Source organism: Hypanus sabinus, chromosome 10, assembly GCF_030144855.1.
Source record: "Hypanus sabinus isolate sHypSab1 chromosome 10, sHypSab1.hap1, whole genome shotgun sequence".
Taxonomy (NCBI): domain Eukaryota; kingdom Metazoa; phylum Chordata; class Chondrichthyes; order Myliobatiformes; family Dasyatidae; genus Hypanus; species Hypanus sabinus.
This window is the reverse complement of record NC_082715.1, coordinates 58848117-58864314: the sequence shown is the minus strand read 5'-3', so window position 1 is coordinate 58864314 and position 16198 is coordinate 58848117. Positions and strand designations below refer to the sequence as shown.

The window sequence follows — 16198 nt, the reverse complement described above, 5'->3', positions numbered from 1 at the left end:
TGCCAATGCAATTTTTATGAATTCTTAGATATTTCTTTCTTTCTTTATGAATTCTTTCTGATATTTTTTACATCAATTATATATTACACCACAAAAAATAAATAAATTAATGATCGATAATGATCAATGTTTCCGATGTAACCAAGAAATTGGTACTTTTTTTTCATTCTAATTGGTCTTGTTCTAAAATTCAACCTTTTTGGACAAATTTAAGAGTTTTACTGGAACAAATTGTTAGAACACAACTTCCACATAACCCAACATTATTTTTATTAGGTGATATTGAAGGGATAAAACCAAAACCCAAATTGAATAAATATGGGGACCTTTTCTTGAATATTTTCATAATTTCTCTTTAGATTAACAGTTTATCCATTTTTTTGTATTACAATCCCTTACTTTCAGCTTTTTTTTTCTAGTTAAGTTTTATGTTTTTTTGTGTGAAATACATTATAGTTTAGGTAGTGGGCATTATACTTTTTTATATTTACAGCTCTGTGGTGACTAAAGCGCGGATTAACTTTACATTGTAATGGTTGGCTTGGAGTTTTGTAGTGGGAGGGTGGGGGAGGATACTAACTTTATATGATTTCATTTTGGGCGTTTTTTCTGTATTGTTATGAATTGTATATTAGACACATTTGTTTAGCACTGTATAAATTTCCATTTTGTTCATGGTTTTTTTTCTGTTGTAGTGTAGAAAATTATATTAAAAAAATAATAAAAAAAAGATAGCCTAACATTGGCCTCTAAGACACAGAGATCACAGGGTCATCAGGTGTAGCAGGGATCTTTACAACTGTAGTTATATTCTCTCTTTCAAAGCAGGCATTGAGTTCATCTGGTAGTGAAGCATCGCTGCCATTCATGCTATTGGGTTTTGCTTTGTAGGAAGTAATGTCTTGCAAACCCTGCCAGAGTTGTCGTATATCCAATGTTGCCTCCAACCGTGTTTGAAATTGTCTCTTTGCCTTGAAATAGCCTTCAGCGAATCATACATGGTTTTCTGGTTCAGGCGTGGGCCGCCAGACTTGAATGCCGCAGATTTAGCCTTCAGCAGACGACGTATCTCCTGGTTCATCCATGTCTTTTGGTTTGGGAATGTATAGTATGTCTTTGTAGGCACACGCTCATCCACACAAGTTTTAATGAAGTCGGTAACAACTGCAGTATACTCATCCAGGTTCAATGATGAATCCCTGAATACAGTCCAGTCCACGGATTCAAAGCAGTCCTGTGGTTCCCTTGACTATACCACCTTGGTTCTCATTACTGGTACTGCAGTCTTCAGTCTCTGCCTATGCAGGGAGTAGAAGTACAGCCAGGTGATCAGACTTGCTGAAGTAAGGGTGTGAAATTGCTCATCTAAAGCCTGCTTGACATTGGCCTGAGGTGGAATGTATACTGTTACCAAAATGATCCTGGAGATCTCCCGCGGTAGGTAAAAAGGACGGCACTTAACTGCTAGATTTTTCAGGTCTGGTGAGCAGAATTGGGACAGCACTGATATATTTGTGCACCAAGAAGAGTTGATCATGAGGTATACTACTCCACCTCTGCTTTTGAGAGAAGATATAGCTCTATCCTGATGGTGTATAGTAAACCCGTTGATCTGAATCACTGTATCTGGTACGAAAGGGGTTAACCAGGATTCTGTGAAACAAAAGGACACATGCAGTCTGAATGTCTCTCTGATTCAGCACCCTAGTTCTGAAATCATTGATTTTGTTCACCAGAGACTCTACGTTTGCCAGCAAGGTTGTCAGTATGGGTGTTTAAAACCCTGTTTTAAATGAACCTTAAATGAACTTTTATCCCTGACCTGCAGCCATGCTTCCTGTGTGGAATCCTATGAGGACAAATCCATCCACAATCAGCATTATTTCTGTCAGTTTTAAGCAGCAATAGTTCATTTAAATGCATTGACATCTTTGTTGACTGTACTGACCTTGGAACAGTTGTGACATATGACATTGTTCTGTGGTAGCAAGAATCATGGATACATGTTCCAATCTTTATACAATATTCTGTTCAATGTTTAGATTTTAAAATTAAACATTTTTGTATTTTTCTCCGCTTGAATGCTGTGAGAATTCTAGAATGTTGCTTGCTTAACTAGTGTAATGAAATCACTGCTTCTCAGGGATCACCTTGAAGTAATTCCTGACAGCAGTTGATGTGAGAAAAGGAAATAAAATTTTTGGTTTGGAGCCTCAATGTCAGTTATATGGGAGGTTTCTCTATTTCTGGACATAAATTTGTGGCTAATGTCTGAAAAATAAAATGATGTGAGTGTCTCAATATGTTTGTGACTTCTGGTGAAAATAGTGCCAAGCTGTGAGGCTCTGTTGAAGTTGTAACTCTACTTTAAATGACGAAGTTGCTTACTAGGCAAGCCCTGCAGCTGATATCGAAGGCTGAAGACTCGAGGTCTGATAGTCAAGGCCCCTGGATTGGTGGATATGGAAGTCAGGGGTCCAGAGTCTGCGATTACTGGCCAGGGACTGAAGTTTGGAAGCCTGGAGACAATCAGTCCTAGGGTTTGGCACCTGTCTGTGTTGGTGGATAGGAGGAGGAAAAGGGGCTGTTACTGTGATTTTATTGTTCTGCTGAACATTGTGGGCATGCTAAGTTTGTACTGGAATGTGTGGTGACACTCATAGGCTGCTCCCACCACATCCTTGGGTTGTGTTGGCTGTTAATACAAACGATACATTTCACAGTATGTTTTGATATAAATGTGACAAATAAATGAATCTGAAACTTCCCTGATAATGTTGATTTAATTACTTGCAACACAAGTTTCAACAGTTGATTTTTGTGGCAGAATGTGAGTTAACCTTTGTTTTGTTTTACGAAGCTTCGTGATTCTTGATGAAGATGGCATGAATGCATATCCTGAAACATTGATTTCTCATATCCCTATGTTTCCACTATGTTATTGTAAGCAGTTTTTTGCCTAATTTAGTGTCAATATTGTTCTCAATTGAAAGATTCATTTAAATAGTTTTGACACAAATGAAATTAGAAGCTTTTCAGAAAGCAATTGAATTTGTAAAACTCAAAATAAAACATCAAGTTATAAGAGGGCTGATGTTCTGATCTGAAGAAAAAGCTATAGAAAGTAATGGTTAAATCTCTAAATGGACAACTATAAATTTAAGTGTTCTTTTAGATTATGCTAAACCTGACAAATATATGGTATTTGTTTCTAGTATTCATAGAGCAACATTGCCAAATACTGGTCTGTCCAAAATACAAAACAAAGATTTTTTCATTTTAATATTTTGCTTTAACCCTAATCTCAGCACTGCATCATTGCTAATGGGTTTCATGACACTAGTTTCCAAGAAACCTTCCAGAGTAAGGTTTCTGATTGTATTGAATATAGATTGTCCTGTGAACCTTTGCTGGTTTTCACCTAGGTTGATACTGTCGAATTGCACACAGTGTAGTCATTGCAGTAATAGCAGACTTCAATATCGGGCAAGATTGTATTCAGAATCTGATCCTAGTATATTGCTGGTTCAAGTTAACAGTAGTATTGCAAAAGCCAAATAATGTGGTGCTGGAACAAGTCAGAGAAAATCTAGTGAGAGCAACTGAGTTAACATTTTGGTTCATGAAACTTTTATCAGAAGTCTAGAAATTCATGAATCTAAAATATTAACTCTATAGCTAAACACGAGATCGACAGATGCTAAAAACCCAGAGGAACACACATCAGGACTGATGTCTCGGCCCAAAATGTCAACTGTTTATTCCTTTCCATTGATGCTGCCTGACATGCTGAGTTAATTCCTCTAGCATTTTGACTGTGTAACTCTTTACAGATGTTGTCTGATCTGTTAAGTACTAAAAGGGGTTTGGAGGTTTTTCATTCAATACTGCCGAACCTGATTCTGAAAACAGTTAATTCAGTTTTAAATCAAATAATTGCAATTAAATGATCATTTAAATGCAGTAAAGCAAAATGCTGAAAATCTTTGTAATATGTCTACCTATGGAGGAAGAAATAGTTATAAGTCAACGTTCGTGATTTTCATCTTCTCCAACAGATTCTCAGCAAATAGTGGAAGCTTGAAATTTAATGAGCTTTGCGACTTACAAAGTATTTAGATTTTCACATTTTCCAAGCAGCAATAAACTAATGAAAAGTGGAAGTGAATATAATATTTATCCTTGTAATGCATTGCCAAAAGGATCTTTTAAAAATCGTTCAAAAATTTTTTTTAGTTCCCATTTATTCACCATTGGCTGAAAATATCTACTGAGCAATTGGATTGCATAACCATTTTCAACTTTATGCAATTAAGTATTTTTTCCTCTATCCCAGAGTGAAATGCAGTGACGATGATTTGCAAGTTTTGATTTGAACTAGAAATTTGACAAAGCATTTGGGAAACCTTGCATGTGTACATGCAATAATTACATTCCATTTGGTTCACTAATGTTTCACAGGGGAGGACACTTGCTACACTTCCCTGGTTTGGCTGATAGCAGCTCCTGATTGAATTTTTTTTTGTTAAAAAGATTCTCTGACATGGCCTATCAAGCCTTTCATTGGTATTCACCTTTTCAAGGATAGGGCAATAAATGCTGGTCTTGCCTGCAATGCCTGATCATAGAAAAATATTTTATTTGAAAATTGCAGTGGTCTCTTGCTGTATATAAAAAATTAGCATATTGGGCATTGCTATGAACAAGCAGGTCATATGTTACCAGCAGAGGGTCAGTCTGAGATGCATGCTATGTGAATTAGTGAAAATACTGGCAATACTCATTGTAACAGATAGTATCTGTTATTTCAGTTAAGGACCATTTTGGGAAAGAAAGGAAAGTAGTTTTAAGCTGCAGGGAGGATGGAGGAGGGATAGATAGGACAGAGGGAATATCTCTGATAGAGTGAGGCTAATCGTGAGATAAAATGTTGATGAAACCATTATGAGAAATAGTAGAGAATGGCTGAAAACAAAAGGGATATGTAAACGTTGAAAAATATTGTGACAACACTTACCAGTGGATAAGTGGTGCCCAGAAAGGGAAAACTTAGTTAATTACTAACCTATAGCAGACATGGCCATTTCTGACAGAGAAAGCAACATACCTGAATTGAGTCCAGAAGGCCGTAACATACCCAAATGGAAGAGGTGCGCTGTTCTGCAAGCTTTTGTTCAATATTGTTCGCATGGTGCAAGAGGCCCTTCACATTTAGACTTGTGATGCCTTTTAACCTTTGGAATTTTGACTGCTTTCTTTCTAGCACTTGCTCTCAAAATCTATCACCTCCATTATTGCTGGGTCCTTCACATTCTTTGGGTCAGCCATACTCCAATAGCTTAATTGGACCAATAACAGGTCAGAGGCTGGATATCTTATAGGAAGTGATTTCACCCTTTAACCTTTTTGAAATCCAATTCAGAATTGTGATTGTAATACAACACAGGAACAGGCCCTATGGCCCACTGTGTCAAAGCCATCCATGTGCTAATTTAAACTAATCAAGAGGCAGAGGGTTGTAAATCTAGTCAGCTCCATCTTGGGTACTAGCCTACAAAGTACCCAGGACATCTTCAGGGAGCGGTGTCTCAGAAAGGCAGCATCCTTAAGAACTTTCAACACCCAGGGCATGCCCTTTTCTCACTGTTACTATCAGAACCTATACTATCAGAACCAGTACAGAAGCCTGAAAGCATACACTCAGCGATTCAGGAACAGCTTCTTCCCCTCTGCCATCCGATTCCTTAATGGACATTGAACCCTTGTACACTACCTCACTTTATTTTTAATATACGGTATTTCTGTTTTTGCATGACTTTTAATCAATTCAATATATGTATACTGTAATTTATTGTTTTATTTTGTTTTCTGTTATTTTATGTATTGCATTGAACTGCTTTTGCTAAGTTAACAAATTTCATATCACATGCTGATGATAATAAACTTGATTCTGATCTGTTAAAATGGTGTGTATCCCAGTATTCCCTTCCGTTTCATGTGTCGATCTAAGAGTCTGTTAAACATAGCTATCATACAGTATCTGGTTCTACCATCTTCCCACCAGCTTGTTCCAGCCACCTGCCACTCTGCATAATATATGTACAAAAATAAATCTTACCTTGCAAATATCCTTTAAATTTCCCCCTTCTTATCTTACCCCAAATGCCCTGTAGTACTTCCAATTCTGGAAAAAATGGCTCTGACTATCCATCCTTTCTATGCCTCTCAAAGTTTAATATACTTCTATCCAGTTGTCCCTCAACTTTTAATCTGCACAGAAAATGATCCTAGTTTGTCCATCCTCTTTATAGCTAATATTCTCTGAACCAGTCATTATCGTGATGAATCTCTTCTGCAACCTCTCTAAAGCCTCCACATTTGAACTGAAGGCAGTGCTCCATATTTCGTCTTCCTAAAGTCATATACTTTTGTGTTCAATCAATGTAATAATGCTGCATGCCTTTTTTCTTAAAAAAAAACACATCTTATCTCCTTGTGTTTCAACTTTTATGGATTTGGCATGGACTTCTGCTCCAGAATTCTTCTTGTACATCAGTGGCCCTAAGGGTCCTCTTGTATTTGACCATCTAAAGTACAGTACCTCATGCTTGTCCATATTAAACTGTGTTTCTCTGCCCAAATTTCCAGCAGATTTAACAACCTTCCTCACTATCCATAACTCCACCAATTTTCCTGGTGCTTGTAAAAGATTCTAGCATTGATCCTTGCAGAACACCACTGGTTATAGACCTCTGGTTACAGAAATTCTCCTTCACCAGTGCTCTCTGTCTTCTGTGACCAAGTCAATTTTTAATCTAGTTTACTAACTCATGGATTCTATGTGACTTATTCTTCTAGACCAGCCTACCATGAGGGGTGTTGTTAAATATTTTACTACAGTAGATAATGTACATTGCCTTACTCTTGTCAACTACTTTGATCACTTCCTCAAAAAACTCATTCAAATTCATGAGACAGGACTTCACTTGCACGAAGCCATGCTAAAGCCACACATCTAGATTACTGATTTTTTTACTTAACCAAGACACATGAAATGCTGGTGGAATGCAGCAGGCCAGGTAGCATCTGTAGGAAGAAGTACTGTTGACGTTTCGGGCTGAGACCCTTCGTCAGGACACCTTGGCCCGAAACATTGACTGTACTCTGCAGATTTCCTTGAGTTTGATTTTTTACTTCGTTGTGATTGTATTAGGAATAAGTAGAAGCTGATCCCTATCCCTTTTTTTTTCTTGTCCTTCTAGCTGGTTGTAAAGTACTTTCAGGATAGTCTTGGTTAATTTAATTTCAGCCATAAGGACGTGGCATGGTGTGAAGCTGGTATGGTGGCTACATTCCTAGCCTCCAATGCTGAGTGGAATCCAGATGTTCTTCTAAATTCAAAGTTAATTTATTTTCAATTTATTACCATATACAAACCCAAGATTCATTTCTTGTGGGCATACTCAATAAATCTAGAATAATAATCATAACAGACTCAGTAAAAGACCACTCAACTAGGGTATTCAACCAGAGTGCAGAAGAAAACAAACTGTGCAAATAGAAAAAAGAAGAAACAATAAATACTGAGATCATGAGACGAAGTGTTCTTGAAAGTGAATTTTTTGGTTGTGGGAACATCTCAATGATGGGGGCGAAGGAAGTTAACCCCTTTGGTTCAAGAGCGTGATACTTGAGGGGTAATAACTGTTCCTGAACCTGGGGGTGAGAATCCTGAGGATTCTAGACCACTTTCCTGATGGAAGTAGTGAAAAGAGAGCATGTCCTGGGTAGTGGGGGCCCCGGAGGATGGATGCTGCTTTCTTGCAACAGCATTTCATATTGATGTGCTCAGTGGTTGGGAGGGCTTTACTGGTGATGGACTGGGCTGAGTCCACTACTTTTTGTAGGATTTTCCAATCAAGGGCATTCGTGTTTCCATTCCAAGCTGTGATGCAGCTGCTTAATATATTCTCCACTACACATCTGTAGAAGTTTATCAAAGTTTATATGTCATGCCGAATCTATGCAACTCCTAAGGAAATAGAGGCGCAGCCATGCTTTCTTTGTAATTGCTCTTATGCACTGGACCCAGGTCAGAACCTCTGAAATGACAACACCAAGGAATTTAAAGTTCTAACCCTCTCCACCTCTGATTGTCTGATGAGACTAGCTCATGGACCTCTGGTTTCTTTGTCCTGAAGTCAATAATAGCTCCTTGGTCTTGCTGACATTGAATAAGAGATTATTGTTATGGTATCACTCAGCCAGATTTTCAATTTCCCTCCTATCTGCTGATTTACCACTACCTTTGATTTGACCTACTAGAGTAGTGTTGTCAGTAAACTTGAACATGGCATTGGAGCTGTGCCATACACACAGTGATAAGTGTAAAGTGAGTAGAGTGGGGGGGGGGGGGTAAGCTCACAGACTTGTGGTGCACCTTTGCTAATGGAGATTGTGAAGTAGATCTTGCTAATATGAATTGACTAGGGTCTGCACATGAGGAAATATAGGATCCATTTGCACAAGGAGGTTTTGAGGCCTAGGTCTTGGAGTTTATTAATTAGTTTTGATGGGATGATGGTATTGAATGCTGAGCTATAGTCGATAAAGAGTATCCTGTTATATGTACCTTTGCTCTTCAGATGTTCCAGTGTTCAGTGAAGTGCCAATGAGATGCCATCTGCTGTGGATTTGCTCTGGTAGGCAAATATGAGTGGGTTAAGTCGCTTCTCAGGCAGGAGTTGATATGCTTCATCACCAACCTCTCAGAACACTTAATCACTGTCTATATAAACAAGTACTACTAGATGATAGTCATTGAGTATGCCATAAGACATGGGAGCAACAGCCAGTTCAGTCCATTCAGTCTGCTTCACCGTTCCATCATAGCTTACCCCGGATCCCACTAAAACCCATACAGCTGCTTTCTCGCCATATCCTTTGATGCCCTGCCCAAACGAGAAATTATCAACTTCCACCTTAAGTATGGTTCTTGGGCACCGGTATAGTTGAAGCCACTTGAAGCAGTTGGGTACCTTAGACTGAAGAATAGAGAAGTTAAAGATCTCAGTGAACACTCCAGCCAGTTGATCAGCAAGTATCTTTAGTAGTTGGCTAGGTACCCCATCTGGACCGGATGCATTTTGTGGGTTCTCCCTCCTGAAGGCTGCTCGCATGTTGGCCTGAAATCATAGGATTATTGAAGGATGTGGGAGTTTGTGAACTCCCTATATCTCTGTGGTTTTATCCTGGGCTCCCTGTAAACTCTGTAGTTCAATCCTGGCCTCCCAAGTTCCAAAGGTGTGCAGGTTGATAGGTTAATTGCCCACCATAAATTGCCCCTTATATTAATTAATTACATAAGGAAAATAATAAAACTGGGGGGAATTGATAGGAATTTGAGCAAAATAAAAATAACTTAGATAGATACTTCATTGATCCCAAAGCAAATTATAGTGTCACAGTAGCATTATAAGTGCACAGATATACAAATATTAGAAGAAAAGTAAGCAAGAGAAAAAAATAAGTTACCTCAAACTGTCAAACAGGAGGGGGCCATCACTTCCCCGGCTATTCGTTGACTTATTATAGAGCCTAATGACCGAGCATAAGAATGATCTCATATAGCACTCTTCGGAGCAGCACAGTTGTCTTAGTCTATTACTAAAAGTGCTCCTCTGTTCAGCCAAGGTGACACACAGAGGATGAGAAACATTTTCCAGAATTGCCATAGGGTCCTTTGGTCTACCATAGCCCGCAGTGTGTCCAGTTTGATTCCTACAACAGAGCCAGTCTTTCTAATCAGTTTGTTGAGCTTGTTGGCATCACCTGTGTTGTGCCATTGCTCCAGTACACCACCACATCGAAGATGGTACCAGCAACAACAGGCTGGTGGAACATGTGAAGGAGAGGCCTGCATACTCCAAAGGGCATCAGTCTCCTCAGGGAATAGAGATGACTCTGGCCCTTCTTGTACACAGCCTGTCATCCAGGTGCACCCCCAGGTACATGTAGGTACTAGTCAAAAGGTGATTGGTGTGGACCCAGATCATCAAATGGCCCATTTCCCATGATGTACAGTCCTTTGCTTTTCCTATGATTTGATGATTTATCTGCCTTTTTTATTGGTAGTACTCAGTTGCACAGAATGAATGGTTATTATGCAGACTGATGTTGCCTGGATTATCTTGGGCAAAATTGTGAATAACTCTCAACTACAAGTCTTCATTAGTATAGCAGGGTTAGCCTAACCCCATTTCTTTTGATGTATCCTGTGCTTTGTAGACCATTAGTGGCAACAAAAGAAATGTGCTCCAGCATAATGTACAAGTTTATGGCCCATCACATGGAATATTGAACAGTACGGAGCTCTTTAGCTCTCACAATATTGTACTGACCTATATGAAATGTCCACGATCAATCTAACCCTTTTCTTCTACATAGCCCATAACCTCCATATGCCTATTTAAGAGTCTCTTAAATGTCCCTATTTTATCAGCTTTCACAAATATCCCTGGCAGTGTGTGTGTTCCAGGCACCCTAAAATACACCTGCCTTCTCGCCACATTCTTTGATGATTCTTGGGCACCAGTATAATTGAAACCACTTAAAGAAGGTGGGTACCTCAGACTGAAGAATAGACAGGTTAAAGATCTCAGAAGTCTACAAAACACAGGATACATCAAAAGAGATAGAATTAGGCAAATGCTGCTATACTGCTAAAGCATTGTAGTCAAGAACTGTTCAGTTTTAGCCAAGATAATCCAGGCAGCATCAATCTGCATAATAGTTATCCATCCCTTGCAAATGAGTTATCCCCTAAGAACTTGAGTGTTTCATGTAGTATGTGTTTTATGATTGTCACATACTTACCATCAAACTTGTCTTCAATAATGTTCTGTTTATTTTCCTTTGTCAGCAGTAGTACAACAGGCAGTACTGAAAATTTAAAATGTAACTTTGCACCCGATAGTTTGATAGCCTAGTAATGTGTGGTGCCTTTATGGTATCTTATTACATGTTTTACTTGTTGATTCTAATTATGGTTGCTGGTGAAGATTACCCAGTATTCAGTGATTCTGGGATTGTGCGCAGTGAATTAGTTGTTTGGACTGTGAAAATTACATATTAAGATTTATAAGTATGTTTCACATTGAGATTAAAAGAATTGTGAATTCTGGAAAGCTAGAAGCAACAAAAACAAACCAATTAATCACACTCTGGAATAGTAACAATTTAATGATTTATTTGACCAGTTGTTGTAATAGGAAGGATGTTCTGGATTGCACTATCTTATAAAATAATAACATTTGAAAGTACATTGCAATAAGTTATAATGTTAAAATTATAATGGTAAATGTTTCTTTGTACTTTAATGTGTATATTAAAATTTTCTATTCTTCCCTACTGTTTAATCTTAATCAAGTAAGTAGAAATCTAAAATAAAAACTGAAGTGTGAACAAGTCAACCAAATAGGTTGGAGTACAAACCAATTAATAGAATTGATTTGTCTTATTGAATTCATTCTTTCTTTTTCATTATAAGCCTTCCATTTATCATTTAAACTAATAATCTTCACTATTCTTTCAGCTGGAGGCAATGTTAGCAGGGAGCCTTCGATGTGAGACCTATAGAGCTACCAAATCCACACAAAATATTTACAAAGCATTTCAGCTAACTGAAGCACAATATTTTGGACAAGAAGTATAATCCTTTACTAAAAACATAAAAAAAATTATGTATGTGTGCTTAAGATTTGCGTGCACTCACAAGCGCGCAGATTTGGATACTGGTGCTCTTACTCATTGTCTCTTTCCGCCCTCATCAACCCTCCATTTGACCTTTCACACCCATAATCTTCTTTGTCCTTGAACCATTTTGTAGATTTTCCTCCTACAGCACCTCCTGCCTTTAGCTGTCTGGAGGCTCTTTTCCCATTCTTCTTATTTAGCATTGCTTCACTTACCTGACCTACTCTTGCCTTCATTCTGGCTGCTGGTCGCTGAGCTACAATGAGGATTGATGGGAGTTGCAAGTTCCAGTGGTATGTGAAACTTGCAGTGAAGACTATGGGTGTAAATTATTAAAGCAAATTTGAGCTGTAATTGCACAGCCTCTAGGAAAGCAGGAGTAATTTAAAAGGGGAAACTTTCATAGATATTTTCCACTAGGATTTGCAAATAAAGAATTTGTATTTGTAAAGGCAATACATATATGCAAATTGATCTGAATGGTAATAATTGTAAAATTATTTAAATAAATAATTTAAGATATTTTCATGTACTAAAGTTACTATAAATACAAACAAAATTTAAATCTGGCTGTCATAGTTTGACTTGGGATTGAGACAATTTTCCTACCAATTGAATTATTTAGGACAATTAATAATGTATTTCTAGTTTCACATCTTTTGAACCTTTAAACTGAAGTAACTATTATTACTTTTAAAGAAAAATCCATGTTGTAATGTTGAACTGCCCAGATTTATTAACAAGTAGTCACTTTCATCATTGTATAATAACAATGTAAATAGAAATGACTCTTCCATGAATTATTTTTCTTTTGTACAGGGCATGTAGAAAATGAAGAACAATACACACAAGCATTGGAGAAGTTTGGTGGTAACTGTGTCTGTCGTGATGATCCTGATCTTGGCACAGCTTTTCTGAAGTTTTCAGTCTTCACAAAAGAGTTAACTGCATTATTCAAAAACCTGGTAAGGTTCTAAACTTGTATCTTAATGCAGTTTATCCAGTTTAAATGTTTCATGAAATACTCTGTTTAGTTTCTCTGTGCAGTTTTTTAATTAAATACTCTGTATAGTTAAAATAATACATATTGTATTCCATATTTAAAATTTTTGAAGTGTTTATTGACCATGGAATATATAGTGGAATTCGTAGGGTGGGATCGTAGTGTAATGCCGGGGATCCAGGTTCAATCCTGCCAGTGTCTGTAACAGGTTTTTACAATTTCCCATGACCACACGAGTTTCCTCTAGGTGCACTGGTTTCTGCTTACATTCTAAGGATGTAGGTTAACTGACCACGTGGGTGTAATTTGTTGGTGCAGGCTTGTTGGGTCACAAGGTCCTCTTACCATGCTGTGTCTCTAAATGAAATTTATAAGATTATTACTACAAAATAGCTTTTGCTCCATATTAAGCTGACTTTCCATTAGATTAAAACAGTTGTCAATGAACTTCAAAATAAAAGCTGATGAAAACTACCCCTTTTCCTAAATTCTGTATATTAAGAACATTATCCAAACTTTTAAAATAATATTCATGTAATATCTGAGGTATAGGAGTTGGGATGTAATATTAAAATTGTACAAGGCATTGGTGAGGCCAAATTTGGAGTATTGTGTACAGTTCTGGTCACCAAATTATAGGAAAGATGTCAACAAAATAGAGAGAGTACAGAGGAGACTTACTGAAATGTTACCTGGCTTTCAGCACCTAAGCTGCAGAGAAAGGTCGAACAAGTTAGGTCTTTATTCTTTGGAGCGTAGAAGGTTGAGGGGGGACTTGATAGAGGTATTTAAAGTTATGAGGGGGATAAATAGAGTTGATGTGGATAGGCTTTTTCCATTGAGATAAGGGGAGATTCAAACGAGAGGACATGATTTGAGAGTTAGGGGGCAAAAGTTTAGGGGTAACATGAGGGGGAACTTCTTTACTCAGAGAGTGGTAGCTGTGTGGAACGAACTTTCAGTAGAAGTGGTAGAGGCAGGTTCAGTATAGTCATTTAAAGTAAAATTGGATAGGTATATGGACAGGAAAGGAATGGAGGGTTATGGGCTGAGTGCAGGTAGTTGGGACTAGGTGAGAGTATGTGTTCGGCACGGACTAGAAGGGCCGAGATGGCCTGTTTCTGTGCTGTAATTCTTATATGGTTATATGGTATTGCACAGCATTGTATCATACAGATATGCCATTATAATAATTATTAGAAAAGACTGATAGATAATAATATTTGTAGAGTTAGCAATTAAATGATTATTTATCACCATGCAGATTCAGAATATGAACAATATCATCACTTTTCCTCTGGATAGCTTATTGAAAGGAGATCTGAAGGGAGTTAAAGGGGTAAGTTTGTAGTATCTTTATAACTTTCAAAGGCCTCTTAATTGATTCCACTTTGAAATTTTTCACATATTGTTGGATAAAATTTTTTGTTGTTTTACTGTTAAACTGTGGCAAGATCTGCAGGTCCATAAACGTTAAGACAGATTGGAGTGATGTTTCTCATGTTACTGCATTTTCACAATATGTGCAGTCAAAATCTTTGAAGAATTGGCAAATGTTTGCAATGGATATTGAATTACCCCTTTTTCTAAATTACAAGGCTTGCATTTGTTGTGAATGCCTGGCTCTGATTTTAATGGTGTCTTTTATTTCCTGGATTTCACACATGTTGAAGTAGTTTCTTCCTATCTGCCTTGTCAACAAAGGTTATTAGTTAGTTAAGCTCTCCATCCCTACTGAGGCATAGGCGGCGGACAGCAGCTCATCAGAATCCTGTGTCCTGTGCTTGTCTTTGAAGTTGCCCCGAATCTTCAAAGATTCTTTCTCTCCCAGGAATGAGCTTTGAAGATTATATTGGTGTTCTACAACTCTGGGTTGCTATCCCCATGCCCAAACCCCCTGCTTTCGCAGCTGGGCTTGGGACTGCTCTTGGTGGAGTTATGCTAGTAATATATCACAACAGTAATACTGGACAGGTCTGCTCCAGAATTAGCTGCATCTTTAGCCAACCTGTTCCAGAATAATTACATAACCACAAATGTGGAAAATTATTCAGGTCTAGTCTCATCCACTTAAAAAGTAGGGCAGATCCAATCTGGTGAATTACAACTCCTTCAATGAAGTATTGAGAAACAAAGAAATGTAATATTAAGTGCTGTATGATAAAATAGTTCATTTACTATTGTTTTTCTTGAAGCATAGGAAGCTGTGTGGAGGTCTGATACACTAGTTGAGATGTATTGGCAAGATAGAACAAACATGTTCTTTAAGACCAGAGGACATGGATTTAAGATTGAGTAAGAAGTTTAGAGGAGATCTGTTGAAGGTTTCTTTTTCGCCCAGAGAATGTAAGTTGGAATACACTACCCAAGAGATGGTGGAAACGGGTACCTTCCCAAAATTCAAGAAGCATCTAGATCTGAGGTTCTTTACCTGGTATCCATGGACTCCTTGCTTAATGGTATTGGTTCATGGCAAAAAAATAGTTTAAAAACCAGGTATGGACCAAGTACTACTGAATAAGATTAGCACAGACTTGATGATCAGCATGGACAGGCTGTTTTCTGTGCTTTGATTCATGGAAGCTGTCACAAGGTTATTGGTGAGGTGAGAGTGACTGTCTGTGAACACATCAGGTGTTCCAAGAAATCAAAAGTAACCAGGCAGATCTTGGCACTGTTGTTGAAGGTCAGTTTCATAACTTAGAACATCACTGCAAGGGTTCATCAATGCAGTATCCTGGGCCTACCCATTTTCAACTGATCTTTCAAAGTTAGGTTAGATGATACCACATCACTTAATTCCATTCATAAGTCCTCAGATATGAAACAGCCTGCTTGTGCCAAGAAATGGACCATATTTTTGTTTTGTGTGTGGGGACTGGATCGAAATCAGCCGTGATCTTTATAAATGGCAGAGTATGCTTGAGAGGGCTGAGTAGCCTGCTCCTGCTTATAGTTAGTTGGTGCATGTTGGTTTGAATTCCTGCAAGGGTTTCTTCTTTGGCCATAAGAAGGTGATCAGTGCTCAATTTATTTTTTGCAATAAAATATTTTCTACGAAGCAGCACCACTCATTACTCTTTTGAAACCTTAAAGTCATAAATGGACTTGTGCACAGTAACAAAACTAACTCTATTAGTACAAATATTATCATTTTAATGTAACAGAATGGAAAATCCAATAAATCAGTGAACATACTTGAGCTTCCTTTTCTACGTTTGTACATTGAAAGTTATTTGCATTAGATTAATTCGTAAAAAGATGAGTTTTATAAACATATTGTGATATTTGAAAAAAGGAACAAATTTATTTGACCAGTTTACAACAGGGTATTAAAAACAGTTATTTTTCAGGGTTGATGTTGTGCTTTGGTCTTAATAATCTCGGTTTCAATATTTTAAGTATTCCTGGTTGATTGAATGGATCCAGCCATATATTGCA

At 37.7% G+C, this 16198-nt stretch overlaps 1 protein-coding gene across 1 annotated transcript in view; it reads left to right on the top strand.

Moving 5' to 3' along the window:
* The window catches only part of asap2a (ArfGAP with SH3 domain, ankyrin repeat and PH domain 2a), a 247896-nt gene that overhangs the window by 99628 nt on the left and 132070 nt on the right, over window positions 1-16198 (top strand). Inside the window, exons 3-4 of the mRNA XM_059981912.1 lie at window positions 12574-12719; window positions 14022-14096. Coding sequence (XP_059837895.1) covers window positions 12574-12719; window positions 14022-14096 — 221 coding nt within the window. The remainder of the gene's footprint in view (window positions 1-12573; window positions 12720-14021; window positions 14097-16198) is intronic.